At 42.5% G+C, this 19391-nt stretch overlaps 1 protein-coding gene across 3 annotated transcripts in view; it reads right to left on the reverse strand.

Annotated features, from left to right (window-relative positions):
- The window catches only part of myh7b (myosin heavy chain 7B), a 76279-nt gene that overhangs the window by 470 nt on the left and 56418 nt on the right, over positions 1-19391 (reverse strand). For all 3 annotated transcript variants that reach the window (XM_033042086.1, XM_033042088.1, XM_033042087.1), the window contains 11 exons: positions 17291-17487; positions 14789-15138; positions 12776-12900; positions 10764-10879; positions 9287-9479; positions 8922-9125; positions 8688-8813; positions 6226-6396; positions 4820-4924; positions 2660-2755; positions 2449-2577 (listed from right to left, as the gene is read on the reverse strand). In XM_033042086.1, coding sequence (XP_032897977.1) covers positions 2449-2577; positions 2660-2755; positions 4820-4924; positions 6226-6396; positions 8688-8813; positions 8922-9125; positions 9287-9479; positions 10764-10879; positions 12776-12900; positions 14789-15138; positions 17291-17487 — 1812 coding nt within the window. The remainder of the gene's footprint in view (positions 1-2448; positions 2578-2659; positions 2756-4819; positions 4925-6225; positions 6397-8687; positions 8814-8921; positions 9126-9286; positions 9480-10763; positions 10880-12775; positions 12901-14788; positions 15139-17290; positions 17488-19391) is intronic.

A 19391-nucleotide genomic window follows, 5' to 3' on the forward strand; every position in this document is an offset into this window, starting at 1 on the left:
TAAAGGTTCAAAAGAAGTGTGTGGGAAGCATTTTTGAGATTGGATAATCCAACACATTCATGACTGATTCAAGTCGCATTAGTAGAAATATACAAAATAGGAGAAGCTAGTTAAGCTTAATGTAGACCACAAGTTACTGGAATCTAAAACAAAAGAATGCTGGAAATGCCCAGCAGGTCAGTCTGTATCTGGAGAGGAAACAGCTGAGCTAATAACCATATAACCATATAACAATTTACAGCACGGAAACAGGCCATCTAGACCCTTCTAGTCCGTGCCGAACACGTATTCTCCCCTAGTCCCATATACCTGCGCTCAGACCATAACCCTCCATTCCTTTCCCGTCCATATAACTATCCAATTTATTTTTAAATGATAAAATCGAACCTGCCTCCACCACCTTCACTGGAAGCTCATTCCACACAGCCACCACTCTCTGAGTAAAGAAGTTCCCCCTCATGTTACCCATAAACTTCTGTCCCTTAATTCTCAAGTCATGTCCCCTTTTTTGAAACTTCCCTACTCTCATCATTTTAAAGACCTCTATCAAGTCCCCCCCTTAACCTTCTGCGCTCCAAAGAATAAAGCCTTAACTTGTTCAACCTTTCTCTGTAACTTAGTTGCTGAAACACAGGCAACATTCTAGTAAATCTCCTCTGTACTCTCTATTTTGTTGACATCCTTCCTATAATTAGGCGACCAAAATTGTACACCATACTCCAGAATTGGCCTCACCAATGCCTTGTACAATTTTAACATTACATCCCAACTTCTATACTCAATGCTCTGATTTATAAAGGCCAGCACACCAAAAGCTTTCTTTACCACCCTATCTACATGAGATTCCACTTTCAGGGAACTGTGCACAGTTATTCCCAGATCCCTCTGTTCACCTGCATTCTTCAATTCCCTACCATTTACCATGTATGTCCTATTTTGATTTGTCCTGCCAAGATGTAGCACCTCACACTTATCAGCATTAAACTCCATCTGCCATCTTTCAGCCCACTCTTCCAACTGGCATAAATCTCTCTGTAGACTTTGAAAATCTACTTCATTATCCACAACCCCGCCTATCTTAGTATCATCTGCATACTTACTAATCCAATTTACCACACCATCATCCAGATCATTGATGTACATGACAAACAACAGTGGACCCAACACAGATCCCTATGGCACCCCACTAGTCACTGGCCTCCAACCTGACAAACAACCATCCACCATTACTCTCTGGCATCTCCCATTCAGCCACTTGCTACAGGATATGATGGTACATCCAAATTGACCGGTTGTGGAACAAGAAAGACTATCTGAAAATGCTGAATTCAATATTGAGTTGTATGTGTGCAAAATGCTTAGAGAAGGCACTGTTCCTGAACATCGCATTGAACTCTCTTGGACTGTGAGGGAGACAAAGGCGGCATTGTTTAAGTATTAATGAGAAGTTACTGGAGTCGGGGTCACCACCCCACATAGAATTTAGTTGTTCTGAAACATAATCACTGCTGTTAGATTTTGCAACATGAGTGTATCAGTATCCCATCTGTGCTGCCACCTTCAACAATGCTTAGATTTGTACATCAAGGTCACTCTGTTCTCTATGGCCTTGCGTTTGCCATTCGCTGTGAACGATGCATCCTCATTAATCCTCCCAGAGTGCATCATATCACATTTAACAGGATTAAATTCCATGTACAAGGTGTATGGTGTGCTTGCCTTCATGGGTCAGGCCACTGAGTGCAAGAGTCAGGAAGTGTTGCAGCTTGATAGCTCTTTGGTTTGGCTGCATTTGGAATATGCTGTGCAGTTCTGGTCGTTCTGTTACAAGAAGGATGTGGAGGCTTTGGCGAGGGTGTAGAAGAGGTTTACCAAAATACTGCCAGGAATAAATTGTATTGGCTACAAGAGTTTGGACAAACTTGGATTGTTTTCTCTGGAGTATCAAATACTAAGGGGAGACCTGATAGAAGTTTATAAATTTATGAGAAGCGTAGATAGAGTAGACAGTCAGGATCTATTTCCCAGGTGGAAATGTCAAATACTAGAGAGCATAGCTTTAAGGTGTGAGAGAGAGGTTTAAAGGAGATGTGCGGGGCAATTTATTTTACATAAGAGGGTGGTGGGGGCCTGAAGTGTTCTGCCAGAGGAGGTGGTGGAGGCAGAAACGACAGTGCTGTTTAAGAGCTTTCTAGTGTAAGATGTGAATATGTAGGGACGTGGATCGCGTGCAGGCAGAGGGAATAGTTTAACTTGGTATTATGTTTGGCACAGACACTGGGCCAAAGGGTCTGTTCCAGTGCTGTCCTATGTTCAGTCTCCATGACTACTCTATATTCATGGTGAATTCAAATACACTAAATGATCCAGATACGTTGGATCTTCCGCACACTTGGTGTATTGATTGGACCACCCAGCCAGGATGGGGCTGCCTGTTGTCGTTCATACCTTGATGTCCCTGGTTTTTACTCTCAGCTTGTTGACCTGGGATTCTGCAATATCAGCCCGCTCCTCGGCATCATCCAGTTCACGCTGCAGGGTCCTGAACTTGGAGATGCTTGTGCTGGAGTTTCCCTCCTGTAATGAAACACGCAGGCTGGTTATTTGGAGGCAGAAATGTGCAGGAACGTGATAAGGATGCAAAGTGCAGCTAACTCACCGCATCCTCTGCCTGGCGCTTGTAGCTCTTGACCTTCAGCTGGAGTTTATCAATGAGGTCTTGCATACAAACAATGTTCTTCCTGTCCTCCTCACCCTGAGCAAAACAGTTGGCAGGTTATAACCACATCTCCCTTCCTTGGATGAATGTATAACACTTTGCATCTACTGATGTGAACTGTGATCCTCATTGTTCTGAGGTCAGTCAAATAGCATTCTACAAGACTGGTGTAAAACTGAAATAATCTGCAGAGGTGGACATTTTATGATTTTCTAAATAGAGCTACACCTTGGCAGGACAAATCAAAATAGGCCGTACATGGTAAATGGTAGGGAATTGAAGAATACAGTTGAACAGAGGGATCTGGGAATAACCGTGCATAGTTCCTTGAAGGTGGAATCTCATAGATAGGGTGGTAAAGAAAGCTTTTGGTATGCTAGCCTTTATAAATCAGAGCATTGAGTATAGAAGCTGGGATGTAATGTTAAAATTGTACAAGGCATTGGTGAGACCACATCTGGAGTATGGTGTACAATTTTGGTCGCCCAATTATAGGAAGGATGTCAACAAAATAGAGAGTACAGAGGAGATTTACTAGAATGTTGCCTGGGTTTCAACAATTAAGTTACAGAGAAAGGTTGAATAAGTTAGGTCTTTATTCTCTGGAGCGCAGAAGGTTAAGGGAGGACTTGATAGAGGTCTTTAAAATGATGAGAGGGATAGACAGAGTTGATGTGGACAAGCTTTTCCCTTTGAGAATAGGGAAGATTCAAACAAGAGGACATGACTTCAGAATTAAGGGACAAGTTTAGGGGTAACATGAGGGGGAACTTCTTTACTCAGAGAGTGGTAGCTGTGTGGAATGAGCTTCCAGTGGAAGTGGTGGAGGCAGGTTCTTTGGTATCATTTAAAAATAAATTGGATAGGCATATGGATGAGAAGGGAATGGAGGGTTATGGTATGAGTGCAGGCAGGTGGGACTAAGGGAAAATAATTGTTCGGCACGGACTTGTAGGGCCGAGATGGCCTGTTTCCGTGCTGTAATTGTTATATGGTTATATATAGCTGTCGATGTTTGAGGTGAAGAAAAAAAACATGCAGATACCAGAATTTCAAATGAAAAATGTTGAAGTAGTCAGCAAGTCGGCAACTATTGAGGAGAGCAAGTTAAGGTTTTGGATTGGCAACTCTGTGTCCAGATCTCTGGCAGAGATCATCAACCTGAAATATGTATAATAAGTGATCATATTAGGGAATGCCAGAGCAGGCCTGAGGGTTCTGCGGGCTGGTCCTTTTTATAGTTCCTACATATAGTAGCTGATATTGCAGAATCCCAGGTCAACAAGCTGAGAGTTTTATAGTATTTCTGTTGATTCTGTTTTTTCGCCTCTCCAGATGCTGCCTGATCTGCAGAGGATTCCCAGTATTTTCTGTTTTCAGATAATTGGGGCCCAGAGAAACAATAGTTGCCAGTAGGGCAGACTGTTGATTGGAATAGACGAATGGGGAGGGACTATCAGTTTAGGAATGCAGAAGCTAAAGTGAATCACAGTGTGAAGCATTTGGCCAGACACTGCAGGAGTAGATTAGCATTGATGAATTTTCCACAGACCGCCATCTTCTGTAGATTCAGATTTCTTAAACTTGGAAGAATTTTCATTTTGGTTTACCAAACACAACCTGAATTTAACCTTAATTTACTTGGGAATAATTAGATAAAATCAGAATTTAGGCAGTTGTGGAAGTTTTCAAAATTTTAATTTCCCTCAAGATACCAGGCAGACTTTGCAACAGTTAGCCAATGTGCACAGCGAATAATAGATTATTGGAGAACTACTCGCATTCATGTCCCTGAACTGAGTTTTTGAAACTTTATTCCAAAAGATTCCACAAAATTCAGTGATGGATTAGATGGAAGTTTCCATTGGTGTGGGAGTCTGCAGCTCGGAGTGATAAACTAAACGCATCTTGTCAGAATGCTGTAAGGAAGTTTGATGTGAGATCTTTGGCAATATTTTTTATTTGAGATTAGTAGGCCTGATATTCTGAGGGATATTGGGAAAAGATAACTGATTTAGGTTCCTTGTACAGAAACACTGCAACAGTTTGGAGGGTGGTGAAGATTCTCATGGTTCAGCACCATTTCTCCTGCTACTGTACCTGGTAGGCCAGTTCTTTGATCCTCCGCTCGTACTTCCGCAGGCCTTTCAATGACTCTGAATTTTTCCTCTGTTCGGACTCCAGCTCAGACTCCAGTTCCCTCGCCTGGTAAACGAGAAAATGAGTCAGGGTTTGGTCACGCTGACATCAGTTTTAATCATCTTTCTAGAAAATTGATTTTAAAATGTTTCTTTTAACATCTTTAGTTAACTAATATAAAAGGCAAAGAAATGAAGGATGGGGGTTAAATTTTTTTTTTTGTAATTGACACCAGGATTTCTGGAAACCAAGAAAACTGAGAGAAACTGGGATAGTGGACAAACAGTACTGAGGTATAAAATCTATCCTGATCTTGGAGAAGGACAGGGCAGTTTCAAACAGCCAGATAATCTACCCTGGATCCTAGTGCTATCTTTTTAAATGAAATAAATAAAGGGACTAGGCCACAGGTTAAAGGCTTTTGGAATAGCAATGCCATGGAAGCACTTACAAATGGCTTGGAGCTCACGACATTCAGATGGGGCTATCTTTCACTCAAAGTGGATTGTGACATGCAGAAATAAATTGTATAGATTAAACTGAGTCTGACTGAACTGATGGGGGCCATCTTATTGTGAATCAAAGCACCTTAATAATTATACAAGACCTCCTTCCACCAAGGTTGCCTTTGGCCTGACTGAAATATTGAAAGTTTACACGTGTAACGAGCATGAATATCCATGCGACACAACAAGAACATGTTACACCTGTATATTTACGTAAAACACACATGGATCAACCTTGTTGGGCTGAGTGAATCCAAGAGAGATATCAACATAGAATTTTCACAGGCTGCCAAACAAAGCTCACAGGTGCACTCCCCCTTGAGCTGATGTCTTTGCAACAATGTTTACAATTTAAAAAAAATCAATGTTAGATTCCACGGCAGGTGACTGGTAGAGTGGATGCCAGGTAATCACTGGGCCCAGTTATCTACCAGTCACCAGCACAGAAGCTGCATTAACCTGGATTTCACAGCTCACTATAGTTTGTCAAATGACATTATGATTCTTAAGCCAAAATTAATATTTGACAGTGCAGAGCATGGAACTTTATATGCTTTCTGTGAAAGGGATGAGGTGGAAATTCCCAACAACCCCCACTGCCAACACTGCCACAGAAAACTCCTGTCCTCTGACTTCATGTGGACTCCTTGCGACTGGGAGTCGGCTATGCTCTGGCGTCAGGATTCTGCCCAGTTAACTTTCCTGCTCTTAGTCTTACCTGATGCTCTGATTCTGATTGGTCTCAAGGCCTCATTTCACAAAGACCAGGTGAACTGTAGCCAGTTCCTGCACCTGGCAAACCAGAGCCACAGAAGCACATACATTGGGTGGAAAGCTCTCTACCCCTCCTGTGTTACTTACTCTGGTCTCGAGCTTCAGTATTTGTTTCTTGCCTCCTTTAAGTGCAATCTGTTCAGCTTCATTCAGACGTAGCTGTAAATCTTTTGTTGTCTGTTCCATGTTCTTTTTCATCCTTTCCAGGTGTGCACTGGTGTCCTGTTCCTTCTTCAGTTCCTCTGCCATCATTGCAGCCTGCAAACCATTAATCACAAACTTAAATCCAGTCACTAATGTACTATTAAAGCTGCAAATGGAACATTTACAAATTTGAAGTTCTGGCACTGGTTGATTGAAATTCATAATGATTGATTATCATTAACCGGTGGATCATGAAGGTCTATTTAACCCACCCATCATTTGAGATACAATAGTCAGCTGTGGAGAACCACTATCTAAACCTGAAACCACAGGTAGGTTAACGGCTTGGAGGTTCTACCTACACTTGTATGGCTGTTAATGTGTACACATTATATAAATATAATCTTTGATGTAGATATTGTAATACAATTTGTGGAATCCAAATTCAAGTTAACTTGGCAGTGGAGCCTTCGCAGCCTTCTGTAAATTTGCAGCTGGCTTCACTCCTTGTCTCTGTTCTGTGACTGCATTTCTCAAAATTCAAGCTGCACTTTTTGCCCTTCGAATTGTGGTTTTCTACAATTGTTGGGTCTCGGAAGGTGGCCATGGATCTCATTGGTCCCATTCCCCTGCTACTCTGCAAATAGTTGCATTACTGAAGATCTGAATCATGGAATCAAAAAGCACAGAAACTGGACCTTTATGTCCATGCTGTCAGTGTCATGGTGGCTAAGGCATCGCGCATCTTCACTAACCTAATTTTCCTGCATTAGGTCGATATCTCTCTACTCTTTCCTATTCTGACCAAATGCCATTAAAATGTTGTAGCTCTATCTGCAGAATTAGCCATAGTCTGTGTTTCCAGTAGCATTATTACACTGGCATCTACCTAACAAGTTGGAAAGTTGCCCAGGTGTGTCCTATTAATAAACATTACAACAAAATACAATTAGTTTCACTCTTAACTAATCAGTCTCAATTATCAGCAAAGCGATGGAAGGATGTTGAAAGTACAGCACCTGGTTTCACTGAACTCCAAGTCTCTGCCATCAAACCCTGGCTTCTCCATGACCACAAACCCAACTGGACCAACTACAAAGAATGGATCCCAAGATCACAAAGCCTTTCTGCACCTCTAGCCACCTCCCTGGGAAATCTAGGATATATCCCATTTGGATATTGTGACTTGACTATGTTACTATAAACATAGCCAGTCTTTCACAATTGCTACCTTATCTAATTTTCATCCCATCCTTATCTGTACTATCTACATCTACTGAGATTTGTACAGCAGCATCTTTTTTGGTAAAGATAAATACAAAGCACATATTTAGTACTTGAGCTATGCCTCCCTTCTCTGTGCATCCATTGCTAACGTAATACTAAATTGATCCACCCATCCCTAACTTGCATACTATTCCATGCTTATAAAAGATTGTTGGAATCCTTGTGTTTATTACAATTTGCTTCTCATAAATCTCATTGTTTCCCTGTTAAGTTTGTTATATTCAGCCAGTTTTACTGGAATGCATCATGCACCCAATATTTTATTTTATATTTTCCCACTCATACATCTCAAGGACCTCTGGCCTTTTTTTTAGTAAATGGTGTATGACTTCATGTACAAGAGAACGTCTGCTCCACCATCATTCATCTTTTGGCTGACCATCTATCTATCTGTCTGTACGGCTGTCCATCATATTATGGCTGGCTAGATTCAACTAGATTCCCATATCTTCTAATTGGCCTTGATTCTAAAATCTTTGCATCTCAGCTTTGAATATACTCGATGACTCAGCATCCAGAGTCCTTTGGTACAGAGAATTTAATAATCTATAGAATAAAATAATTCTTCCTCTCACTGGGAATTATGGAACCATAGCCTTCTTTAGACTCTTCAGTTTAAGGAAATCACTTCTTAATCCATTGATATTTTTGTATGTCTCAGTGATCCGATCACTCATCAAACAACCTGCGCTATCGAGGCCTCAATACACCTTTGGAGCGCAGAAGGTTAAGGGGGGACTTGATAGAGGTATTTAAAATGATGAGAGGGATAGACAGAGTTGACGTGGATAAGCTTTTCCCACTGAGAGTAGGGAAGATTCAAACAAGAGGACATGACTTGAGAATTAAGGGACAGAAGTTTAGGGGTAACATGAGGGGGAACTTCTTTACTCAGAGAGTGGTGGCTGTGGAATGAGCTTCCAGTGAAGGTGGTGGAGGCAGGTTTGTTTTTATCATTTAAAAATAAATTGGATAGTTATATGGACGGGAAAGGAATGGATGATTATGGTCTGAGCGCAGGTATATGGGATTAGGGGAGAATACGTGTTCGGCACGAACTAGAAGGGTCGAGATGGCCTGTTTCCGTGCTGTAATTGTTATATGGTTATAATACTTACATCGGTTATTGCCTTCTTAGCTTTCTCTTCTGCATTCCGACACTCTTGCACTGCTTCTTCTACCTCAGTACTCAGATAGGTAATGTCAGTTTCCAGCTTCTTCCTCTGGTTTATCAGACCAGTGTTCTAAACACAGGCAAAGGAAGAGATTGTTACTTTCTCTAATCACCAGCAGCCTTCCAAGCTCATTTTTAAATGCGTGTCCACAGTCAGATGCACAAGTCCACTCTTCACCTGTGAGTGCAGCAAGTTCACTCTCTCTGTTGCCTCCAGTAATTCATGCTCTGCTAGTTTCCGACTTCTCTCGGACTGTTCCAGAGCCGCCCGTAGTTCCCCAACCTCTGCCAGCAACAGATTACTGTGGCGTTCAGCAACTGCCAGTTGCTCTTTGTAATCATCGTTCTGTCGACTTGTTTCATCCAGTTCCAGTTGGATATCCTACATGAAGACACATTTATATAACCGTCACTGACCTGGAGTTCTGGGTCAGGCATCTTAAATAACACAAGCTGAATGAAACTAAATGGTAGAGTTAGAATTCCTCTGTAGGTTTACATGTGTTTGTTTCCTGATAATTTCCCACCATGTGTTCAACTTACCTTGATCTGAGCTTGGACAATTCGCAGCATCTTCAGGGATTCGGCTGCCTGCCTGTTGGCATGGCTCAGCTGGATTTCCAGCTCATTCAGATCTCCTTCCATCTTCTTCTTCAACCTCAGCGCCTCATTTCTTGCCTTGGTCTCAGAATCCAGAGCTGACTGCATGGATTCCAGGGCTCGCTGGTGGTTACGTCTGAAATGACCATCAAAAGACAATAGACGTGGATGGTAAATCAATTATAACACTACTTTTTTTTTTTAAAGGAAACAAAAGCTCTGTGTATGAACATGCAGGAATCCCCTGATCTTGGGGTCTACAGTATGCTGGGAATTTGGATGGAGACAGATTATCAATTGCTCTGCCCACAATAACCATCTTGTCCTTACAGGCCATTTTAGCTCATCTTGCCATTCCCACATCGACCTGTCAGCCCTTGGTCTTGTCCATTGTCAAGGTGAGGCTAAACATTAAATAGAAGTACAACATATCCTATTCCACCTGGATAGTCTACGACACACATAGAACACCCAGGTACACTCCCTGTGCACTTGTTTTCTCTCTGCTCCAGCCTGGTTCTTCCAGTTTTTCCCATCACGTAGTTTTGTTTCCCTCTCAACCTGGTCTAAATTGCCTGTCCCTGCACATAATACATAATACAGAACCATACAATGCAGGAGAAGGCCCTTCAGTCCACCATATCTGTGCTGAATATGATCCCGTTAACTCCCTTTGCCCGCACATGCTCCATATCCCACTATTCCGTGTATTTTCATATGTTTATCTGAAAGCCGCTTAAATGCCATTATATCTTCTTCCACCACCACTCTTGGAAACACGCTCCAGGCACCCACCATTCTCTGTGCAAACTACTTATAGCTAATACCTCCCAATCCAGCGGCATTGTGGTAAATCTCTTCGGCACCCTCTCTAAAGCCTTCACATCCTCCCTGTAATGGGATGACCTGAACTACACACAATACTCCCCATGTGGCCTAAGGTTTTAGCATCTTAACCAATTTGTTTTAACACACCAAGCAAAAGAACTAATACATCTACAAAAGGCCCTTTCTTAGTCACGTGTGTGACCTAAAAGATGAAACATTGTGGAAAGCATCTCTTCTAATTCTGAAAGCATTACAAGTATATTGTTTTGTACTATATATATGATTCATTTTTTTCAGTCAAGTGAAATTTTTGTATGTTATGCTGACAATGTTTGTTTAGGGTCAGAGGTAAAATATGACTGGTCACATGTGTGACATCACACGGCAGCATCTTGCAAACTCTGAATTTTAAAAAGCTACTAGAACGTTCATATCTTTAGCAGACATGCATTATAGTTCTGTAAATAGCAATGAATAAGATTCATCTCTTACAATAATTTTTGAATGTATTACTTGACGCAATGACGTCTGGTCACGTGTGTGACGTGTTAGGTTCACTTTCTACAGAATAGGCCAAAAACATCCCGCTCACCTTAAACTTTCAATCTCTTCATCCTTTTCTGCCAGTTTTCGCTCTAGTTCTGCTTTGGTTTGTGACAGTTCCAGTTGGATCCTCATAGTTTTACTTTCCTCATGTTCAAGGGCACCCTTGGAACAAATGAAAAGCATGTGTTGGTTGCTGACCCACTGTGAGCCCATCTGTTCTCACTGCCCTGGCACGTCTCACTCTTGTACCTTGCCAGACTCCCCACACGTTGCTGCAGGCTGCTACTTTCACATTCAAATATTCTTAAATGTTTTATAGGTTTTAACATTTTAATGAATTTCAATTTGCCATCCGTCCCATGGGCACAAGTTCTGCATTGTTGCTACTCTGTGGAAAGAAATTCCTCCCAAATTCCTATTGATGTTGTTAGTTTGTGTTTAAGCTTCCTGGTTGCGAATGCCTACAAGTGGAAGCATCTTCCCCATCTGTTTACGTTCTTAAATACCTGTCAGGTCAAATATTAATGGCACAGAGGGTGACCACTCAGCCCATTGGTTCCATGCTGGTTCCAATGGGCATATCCACGCAGGTCCAATCTCTTTATAGCCAGCAACTACAACTCTCACATGCCCGTTAACTCTTTTGTCAGTTAAGAAGAATTGATAGTGACCATATAACCTATCAGCATATTGAAGGTACACAAAAATGCTGGAGAAACTCAACGGGTGCAGCAGCATCTATGGAGCGAAGGAAATAGGCAACGTTTCGGGCCGAAACGTTGCCTATTTCCTTCGCTCCATAGATGCTGCTGCACCCGCTGAGTTTCTCCAGCATTTTTGTGTACCTTCGATTTTCCAGCATCTGCAGTTCCTTCTTAAGCATATCGAAGGGGTGTGAGAGGAAACTGGAACATCTGGTGAAAAGTCTCACAGCCACAGGAAGAACTTGCAAACCACACACTTATTAGCTGATGACTGCACTATGTTTAATATGCAGCTCATGAGCAAATGAAGCACAAGCTTGACATAATGCAGCATGGGTTGATAGAGGCAAGCAATGACAATCTTCAAAAAGCATCTATCCGTGTTATTTAATGTCATTACCATCACCAAATCCCTTTTGTAACCAACATCCTTGGGGTTAGCATTGACCACTAACCAGAGTACCAGACACATAAATACCAGATCAGGACGGAATGGGAAGTGATACTCCAAAGGCTTTCCATCATTTAGAAGTCAGGAACTTGGTGAAATACACTCAACCTGCTGAGTGCAGTATTCAAAATGTTCAATAACATTCAGAACAGTGCAGCCTGCCCGAATAGTGCAGCCATCCCATCTGTAACCCTGCACTCCCTGCACCAATCCTGCACATTGGCTTTCCTGTGCACCACTTACAACTTACTCTGATGGTAGCTCCCAAGCCAAATTGGTAGCTCCCAACCTCTGCAGCCAGCAAGCATTAGAGAACTAAAGAGGATGCCTCCATCTGATGCCTCCTCTCCTCAGCCCCAAAACTAGAAACATTTCTCCATTCCTTCATTGTTACCAGATCTAACTCCTGCAACCTCCGACCCAACAGTACTTGAAGTCTGCTCATAAGAGTTACTGTAGCAGTTCTCAAAGGAAGCTTGTCAAAGGCAACAAAGAATGATTAATACATGATGACCGACATCCTGAAAAATGAATAAATGAAGAATATGGGACAGCGGCCGGATCACCATCATCCTCTGCCACCAGAGCTGTGGTGCAAATGGGCAGGTTTTTCAAAATAACTTGACACAGAGGGTAATGCCTATATGGAACACGTGACCAGAAGAAGTGGTAAAGGCAGGTAGAATTACAATGGTTCAAAGACAGATAGGAAAGGTTTTGAGGGATATGGTCTAGGAGCAGGCAAGTGCGAATGGCTGGATAAGCAAGTTGGATAGCCAAGGCAAATTTTGAATGCTGCAAGACTGACTATGACTCCCAATATTGACATGACTAGGAGCATGAGCGACTCAAGCTGTTCTCTCTTTGCCATTTTCCTCGTTTCGAGCTTTGACGTGTACCTACCTCAGCCTCGGCCAGTGCTCCCTGGACCTCGCTCTTCTCCTGTTCTAGGTTCTTCTTCAACTTCTCCAACTCGTGTATGCACTTGCTGCCTTCACTGATCTGGTCAGTCAAGTCCGAGATCTCATCTATTGTCACAAGAAATACAATCTGTTGTTCAACTGTTTGAGCTCCAATCAAGCAACACCTCTCCCACATGAGAGGGATAGATCGGTGTATATCATGACAGGAATAGATCGGGTAGATGCAGAGTCTCTTGCTCAGTGTAGGTGAATCAAGCACCAGAGGACATAGGTTTAAGGTGAAGGGGAACACATTTAATAGGAATCTGAGGGGTACCTTTTTCACATAAAGGGTGGTGGGTGTATGGAACAAGCTTCCAGAGGAGGTGATTGAGGCAGGGACTATCAAATGTTTAAGAAACAGTTAGACAGGTACATGGATAGGACTGGTTTGGAAGGATATGGGCCAAATGAGTGTAAGATTGCTATTGTGCATGCTTCTGTAGTAGTCACTTCCACAGAGCTTAAATTAGTTTAAAATGCAGGGCTCTGAGGCTTGTCAGCAAACTGGATCCAGAATTGGCTTGGTGATAGGAAGCAGAGGATAGCTGTGGATGGGTGTTATCCGACAGGAAGTCTGTAACAAGTGGTGTACTGCAGAGATAGATGCTGGGACCTATGTTTGTCTTGCATTTAAGTTACCTGTATGAGAATGTAGGTAGTCTGATTAGTAAGTCTGCAAACAACATGAACATTGGTGGAAGGTACACAAAAATGCTGGAGAAACTCAGCGGGTGCAGCAGCATCTATGGAGCTGCTGCACCATGAACATTGGTGGAGTTGTACGTAGTTAAGGGGCTGTCCCACTGCGGCAACCTAATCCGCGAGTTCTGGCCAGTTTGCCCTCGACTCATACTCGCAGCATGGTCGACACAAGGTCCTAGGAGGTCTTTGTAAAGGGCCTGTCCCACTTAGGAGACCTAAACAGCAACCTCCAGTGACCTTGCCCGCCACCCAAGGTTTCCATGAGGTCACAGGAGGTTTTGGTCACTCTTTTAAAACTCTATGTTTGGTATGTTTGTCTACATAGCACAAGGTATTGAGGATAAGATTTGGGATGTCATGTTGTAAGTTGTTTAAATCTAAACATTTGAGTATTGTGTACAATTTTGGTTGCCACACCCATGGAAGGATGCGGTAGCAATAGAAAGAATGCAACAGATATTCACCAGTTTGTTTAAGAATGAAGGGCAAAGAAAGATTGAGTCTCTTCATAAAGGAGCACAGGAGGCTAAGGGGTGATTTTATAGCAGTTTATAAAATGATGAGCAGCATCGGTAGGATAGATTTTTGAAGGACAGGGAATCTAAAACACTGAAGCAGAAAGTTTAAAGTGGGAAGAAAGAAAGTTAATGGAGATCTGACAGTTAAGTTTTCACACAGACGATGGTTGTTATTTAGGACAACTTGACTGAATATGTGTTTCAAGCAGACTATGTTTAAAAGGCAGGTAGTTGTATAGGAAAGGTGTAGATGGATATGGGCCTACACAGGCAAATGGGATAAGCCTAGGTAGGCATTACATTCAACATGGTGAAATTGGTCAAGAAGCCCCATTACTGTACAGTACAATTCTGAGATCTATGAGACAATGTCCATTTGTATAAATTGAAGAACTAGCTTTAAATAATCAACAAAATATTTCTTTAATCACTATACCAGCCATTTAACAAGAGTAAGTTTATATTAAATTTACAATAGGAAACGTGTCAATTTTCCCTCTTTGGAACATTACATGTTTTCATTTTCAAGCGTATATAATTTTCCCATAATAACTTCCTCTATCTTCATTAAACAGACAATTCCTACTGCACACATAAGCTCATCCCGATAGTTCCAAGCAGCATCTACACTACCTCACCCACAATGCCACGGACTTGCTGATATAATATGTTGTTGTTTGCCTAAGATACAGAAGCTGTATCCCAGATGAAGACCTGTAGCTTTATTATACCTTGAAGATTCTTATTCTCTCGTTTGAGGGTCTCCAGGTGATCTAGGGACTCCTCGTAGGCATTTTTGAGTTTAAAGAGCTCTGTACTCAGACTACGTGACTCCTTTTGTGATATCTCCAGCTCGGACTGTGTCTCCTCAAACTTCTGCTTCCAGTCAGCAATCATTTTGTCAAAGTTGCGTTGCTTCTTGTCAAAAGCAATGGCAGCAGAGTTTGCTCTCTCCAAATCAATCGTTAAATCTTCCATTTCTGTCTGCAAACGATGCTTAGTCTTATCCAGTGAGGAGCACTTTGCATTTATTGCTTCCACCGCTTCCTCAGCTTCTTGTAGACGGATGGCCAACTTCTTCCTGCAATCAGCAATCAGATTAATCACAGTCATGGAGTCGAACAGCATGGACACGGGCCTTTCAGCCCATTGTCCATGGTGACAGAGATGCCGATACACCCTAACCCCATTTTTCTACATTTGGCCCATATCTAGTCCTTTCTGATCCATGCACCTGTCCAAATGCTTTTTAAACAGAACGATTGTGCCTGCCTCTGCCACCACCTACGGCAGCTTGTTCCACATCCCACCCTTGGAATGAAGAACTTGCCTTTATTAGAGTAATACAGCACAGAGACCCAATGCCCATGCTGATCAAGATGCCCCATTTACATTAGTCCTATCTGTTCGTGTTTCACCAATATCCCTCTAAAACTTTCTTATCCACCTATCTAAATGTCTTCTAAATGTTCAGATCTTCTTTAAATCCGCCACCTCTCACCTGTTCTCTCGTTTTAGACCCTTGCCATTCGAAATACTCTCTGCCCTTGCTATGACTCTCATAATTTGATAAGCATCTGTAAGATCTCCCCTCAGCCACCTGAACTCCAGTCAGAACAATCCCAGCATTTCCAATCTCTTCTTGTAATTACAGCAAATCATCCTCTAGGTGATTCCCTTTTGATTTACCCTTTGAAGCACTACCACAACCTTTCTATAGTGTGATGACCAGAATGGGACACAATGATCCATGTGTGACCTAACCAATGTATTGTACAGCTAAAACATAACCTCCCAGTTCTTAAACTTTACGTAGAATTTCTAGAAAATAAGACAAGTTTGTAACAATTAACATGAGTCTTACATACTGGGAAAGAATGATGGAAAATAGGCCAACAGAATGAAGGTCTGTGCCGAACATGATGCCAAGTTAATCTCCTCTGCCTGCACTTCATTCCCTCCATTCCCTGCATATCCATATGCCTATGTAAAAGCCTCTCAAACGTCATTATCATACCTGCTCCCTACTAAAGTCTATTCCACCATTGATTGGAGTTAAACTATGCACAATGAAGATAGTGTTCAAAAGGGAACTGCAGATGCTGGAATATCGAAGGTACACAAAATTGCTGGAGGAACTCAGCGGGTGCAGCAGCATCTATGGAGCGAAGGAAATAGGCGACGTTTCGGGCCGAAACCCTTCGGCCCGAAACGTCGCCTATTTCCTTCGCTCCATAGATGCTGCTGCACCCGCTGAGTTCCTCCAGCAATTTTGTGTACCCACAATGAAGATAGTTATCATTGGTAAAGGTCAAACAAGGGCATTGCTACACATGTTCCCCTGGGCCTGGTGAGTTTGTGGCTTTGCTTTCAGCTCACGCAGTGTAGCTCTGACTGTAGTGGAATACCATCAGGTGAACCTCTTTGTTATGAGAAAGGGTGTAGAGGAGTGACACCAAAGATGAAGGGCTTCGGTAAAATAGACAAAATAGAGAAAATGCAGTTTCCCCTTCAGCAGAAAAGACCACAGACAGTTGATAAAGGGTTGGAACGTCCTAGGAAGGAATAGAATCCAAGGGCAGAAGGACTGGTAACCAGAGGGGCACCAATTTTAAAAATTACCCAAAGAACCAGTGTTAAGGCGCTATGGTTGTTCATTTGAAAGAGATTGAGAAACCAGTTCAGAAAAGAATGAGTAGAAAGTTGCTGGAGCTTGGGACAATGTAAGGCAGGGCAGAGCAGGGCGATGGGACAAACTGGAGAATATCAAGAAAGAGGTGGCCTGGCACAACGGTCTGAATGCTCATATGTGTTCACAGTTAGAATTTTAATATATGTCACTACAAGAGGGGGGCATTTGGTCCATCGAGTCTATGCCAATTCTCAGAGCATTCACATCAGTCTCATTCCGCAACTTATTTCCCACCAATTCAAGCCTGCCTGCCACTCCCCTATACTATAATACATTTACAGTAGCCAGTTAAGTACCAGGATTTGAGGGAAAACCAAAGCACCCAAGAGTTGAAGAGAGATTCGAAGAGATAAACTCTGCACAGACCCAAGGTTAGGATTGTACAGGTCTGCTAGAGGTGTGTGGCAGCAGCATAACTGTGTGCCACTGTGCCTGCCTTCACGGACATGAAGATCAGAAATATTACCATAACATAACAATCTCAGAGAGTACAATTGCAACAATGAATTCCTGATTAAATTTTAAAGATGTCTGCACATACTTTGCTTCCTCCAGCTCCTCTGTTCTCTGGATCGCATCAGTTTCATATTTAGTTCTCCATTGCGCCACCTCAGAATTAGCCTTGGACAATGCTCGCTGCAGTTCAGCCTTTCCCTCCTGCTCCTCTTCATACTGTTCTCTCAGAAGGTCACAATCATGGCGGGAGGCATGCAGAGCGTGAGCCAGGGCATTCTTGCTCTTTAATGGAAGCACAAAAAAAATCAAAACTCACTGAAATCTTGTGGGTTCTGTTAGCAACCACATTTTGTCCATGAATTCATGGCTATCTAAGACTACTGTAACATTGTGATGGAGCAAATAATTTACCAACAGCTTTCTTGATGGCTCAGGTCGAAAGCCATCGCTCAATATTATGCTGAGCTGCAAAGATCAACGAGATCCCACTGTGTTGAGCAGCAGTGAAGCACGATAAATTATTACACCATGGATGGGAGAGAAATAACTAACCAGAGTTCCTGATGCTGATCACACTCTAATAATTCCCATATAATTAGAGTGGGGCAAGTTTGGGTGGTGACAGAAGGGGGCTCAGATGCTGACAATTTGTTATCTCTGATTCCTCATTGTGTACTATATGTAGTGAGTTGCAATCAGGAGCGAGCACCAGATATCTATAGAAAGGAACTGCAGATGCTGGTTTACATCAAAGATAGACACAAAATGCTGGAGTAACTCAGCAGGACAGGCAGCATCTCCGGATATCCAGAGATAACTGAGTTACTCCAGCATTTTGTGTCTGGCACCAGATATGTAGTAGGTTTCTAAACGCCTTCCTTTCACTTACACAGTTTGAAATTACTAACTACCAGGCCCTTCAGCTCAACTGCTGCCAAGTTTCACATTTCCCTCTAATGTGAGTTAACCGTTACTTGGTTCCCACACATCACTTGGCCTCTCATGCTACAAACTTAAAGGCACCTCAAACTAACTTGTTTTAATTTCTATTCACCCTTCAGACCCACACTTATGATTTATATATTTTCTGTTCTGGTAAAAACTCAATTTTAAAATTCTTATTCGTCATGGAGTCATAGAGCACATAAACAGGGCCCTCAGCCCAAATTGACCATGCCGACCAAGATGCCCATCGATGCTAGTCCTACCTGCCCACATTTGGCCCATATCCCTCTAAACCATACCTATCCATGTACCTATCCAAATGTCTTGTAAATGTCATTATAGCACCTACCTCAACTACCTATATGGCAGCTCATTCCATAAGTGAAAACTTACCACTCAGGTTCACATTTAAATATTTTCCCTCTTGCCTTAAACCCATGTCTTCTGGTTCTTCATTCCCCGACTCTGGTTAAAAGATCACCCCTCAGGTTCCTGCGCTTCAAGGAATAAAGTCCCAGCCTGCCTAACCTCTCCCTCTAGCTCAGACCCTCAAGTCGTGGCAACATCCTCATGAATCTTCTCCGCACTCTTTCCAACTTAACAATATCCTTTCTATAGCAGGGTGACCGGAAATGAACACAATATTCAAAAGGTAGACAAAAATGCTGGAGAAACTCAGTGGGTGAGGCAGCATCTATGGAGCGAAGGAAATAGGCGACGTTTCGGGTCAAGACCCTTCTTCAGACTCCAAATGCTGTTTCACAAACATCTTGTATAACTGTACCATAACAACCTAACTTCTATACTCCACACCCTGACGGATGTACCAAAAGCCTTCTTGAGCACACTTACCTACCTGTGACGCCACCTTAAGGGATCCATGTACCTGCACTTCTAGATCCCTTGGCTCTACCACACTCCACAGGGCCCTGCCATTCACTGTGAAGGTCCTGCCCTAGTTTGACTTCTCACAATGCAACATTCGTGTGCAGGACCATTCATTATTGTATACATTTTGTAAGGCTGCACCTGGAGTACTGGGTTCAGTTTTTGTCTCTCTGCTGTAGGAAAGGCACTACTAAGCTGGAAACGGCGCAGAGAGGATTTATGAGGATGTTGCCGGGACTCGAGTGACAGGTAGAGGAAGGGATTGGGCAGGCCAGGACTATATTATCTAGAGTGCAAGAGGCTGAGGGGTGATCTCCTAGAGGTATGTAAAATCATGAGGGGAAGAGATAGAG

Source organism: Amblyraja radiata, chromosome 23 (genome assembly GCF_010909765.2).
Source record: "Amblyraja radiata isolate CabotCenter1 chromosome 23, sAmbRad1.1.pri, whole genome shotgun sequence".
Classification (NCBI taxonomy): domain Eukaryota; kingdom Metazoa; phylum Chordata; class Chondrichthyes; order Rajiformes; family Rajidae; genus Amblyraja; species Amblyraja radiata.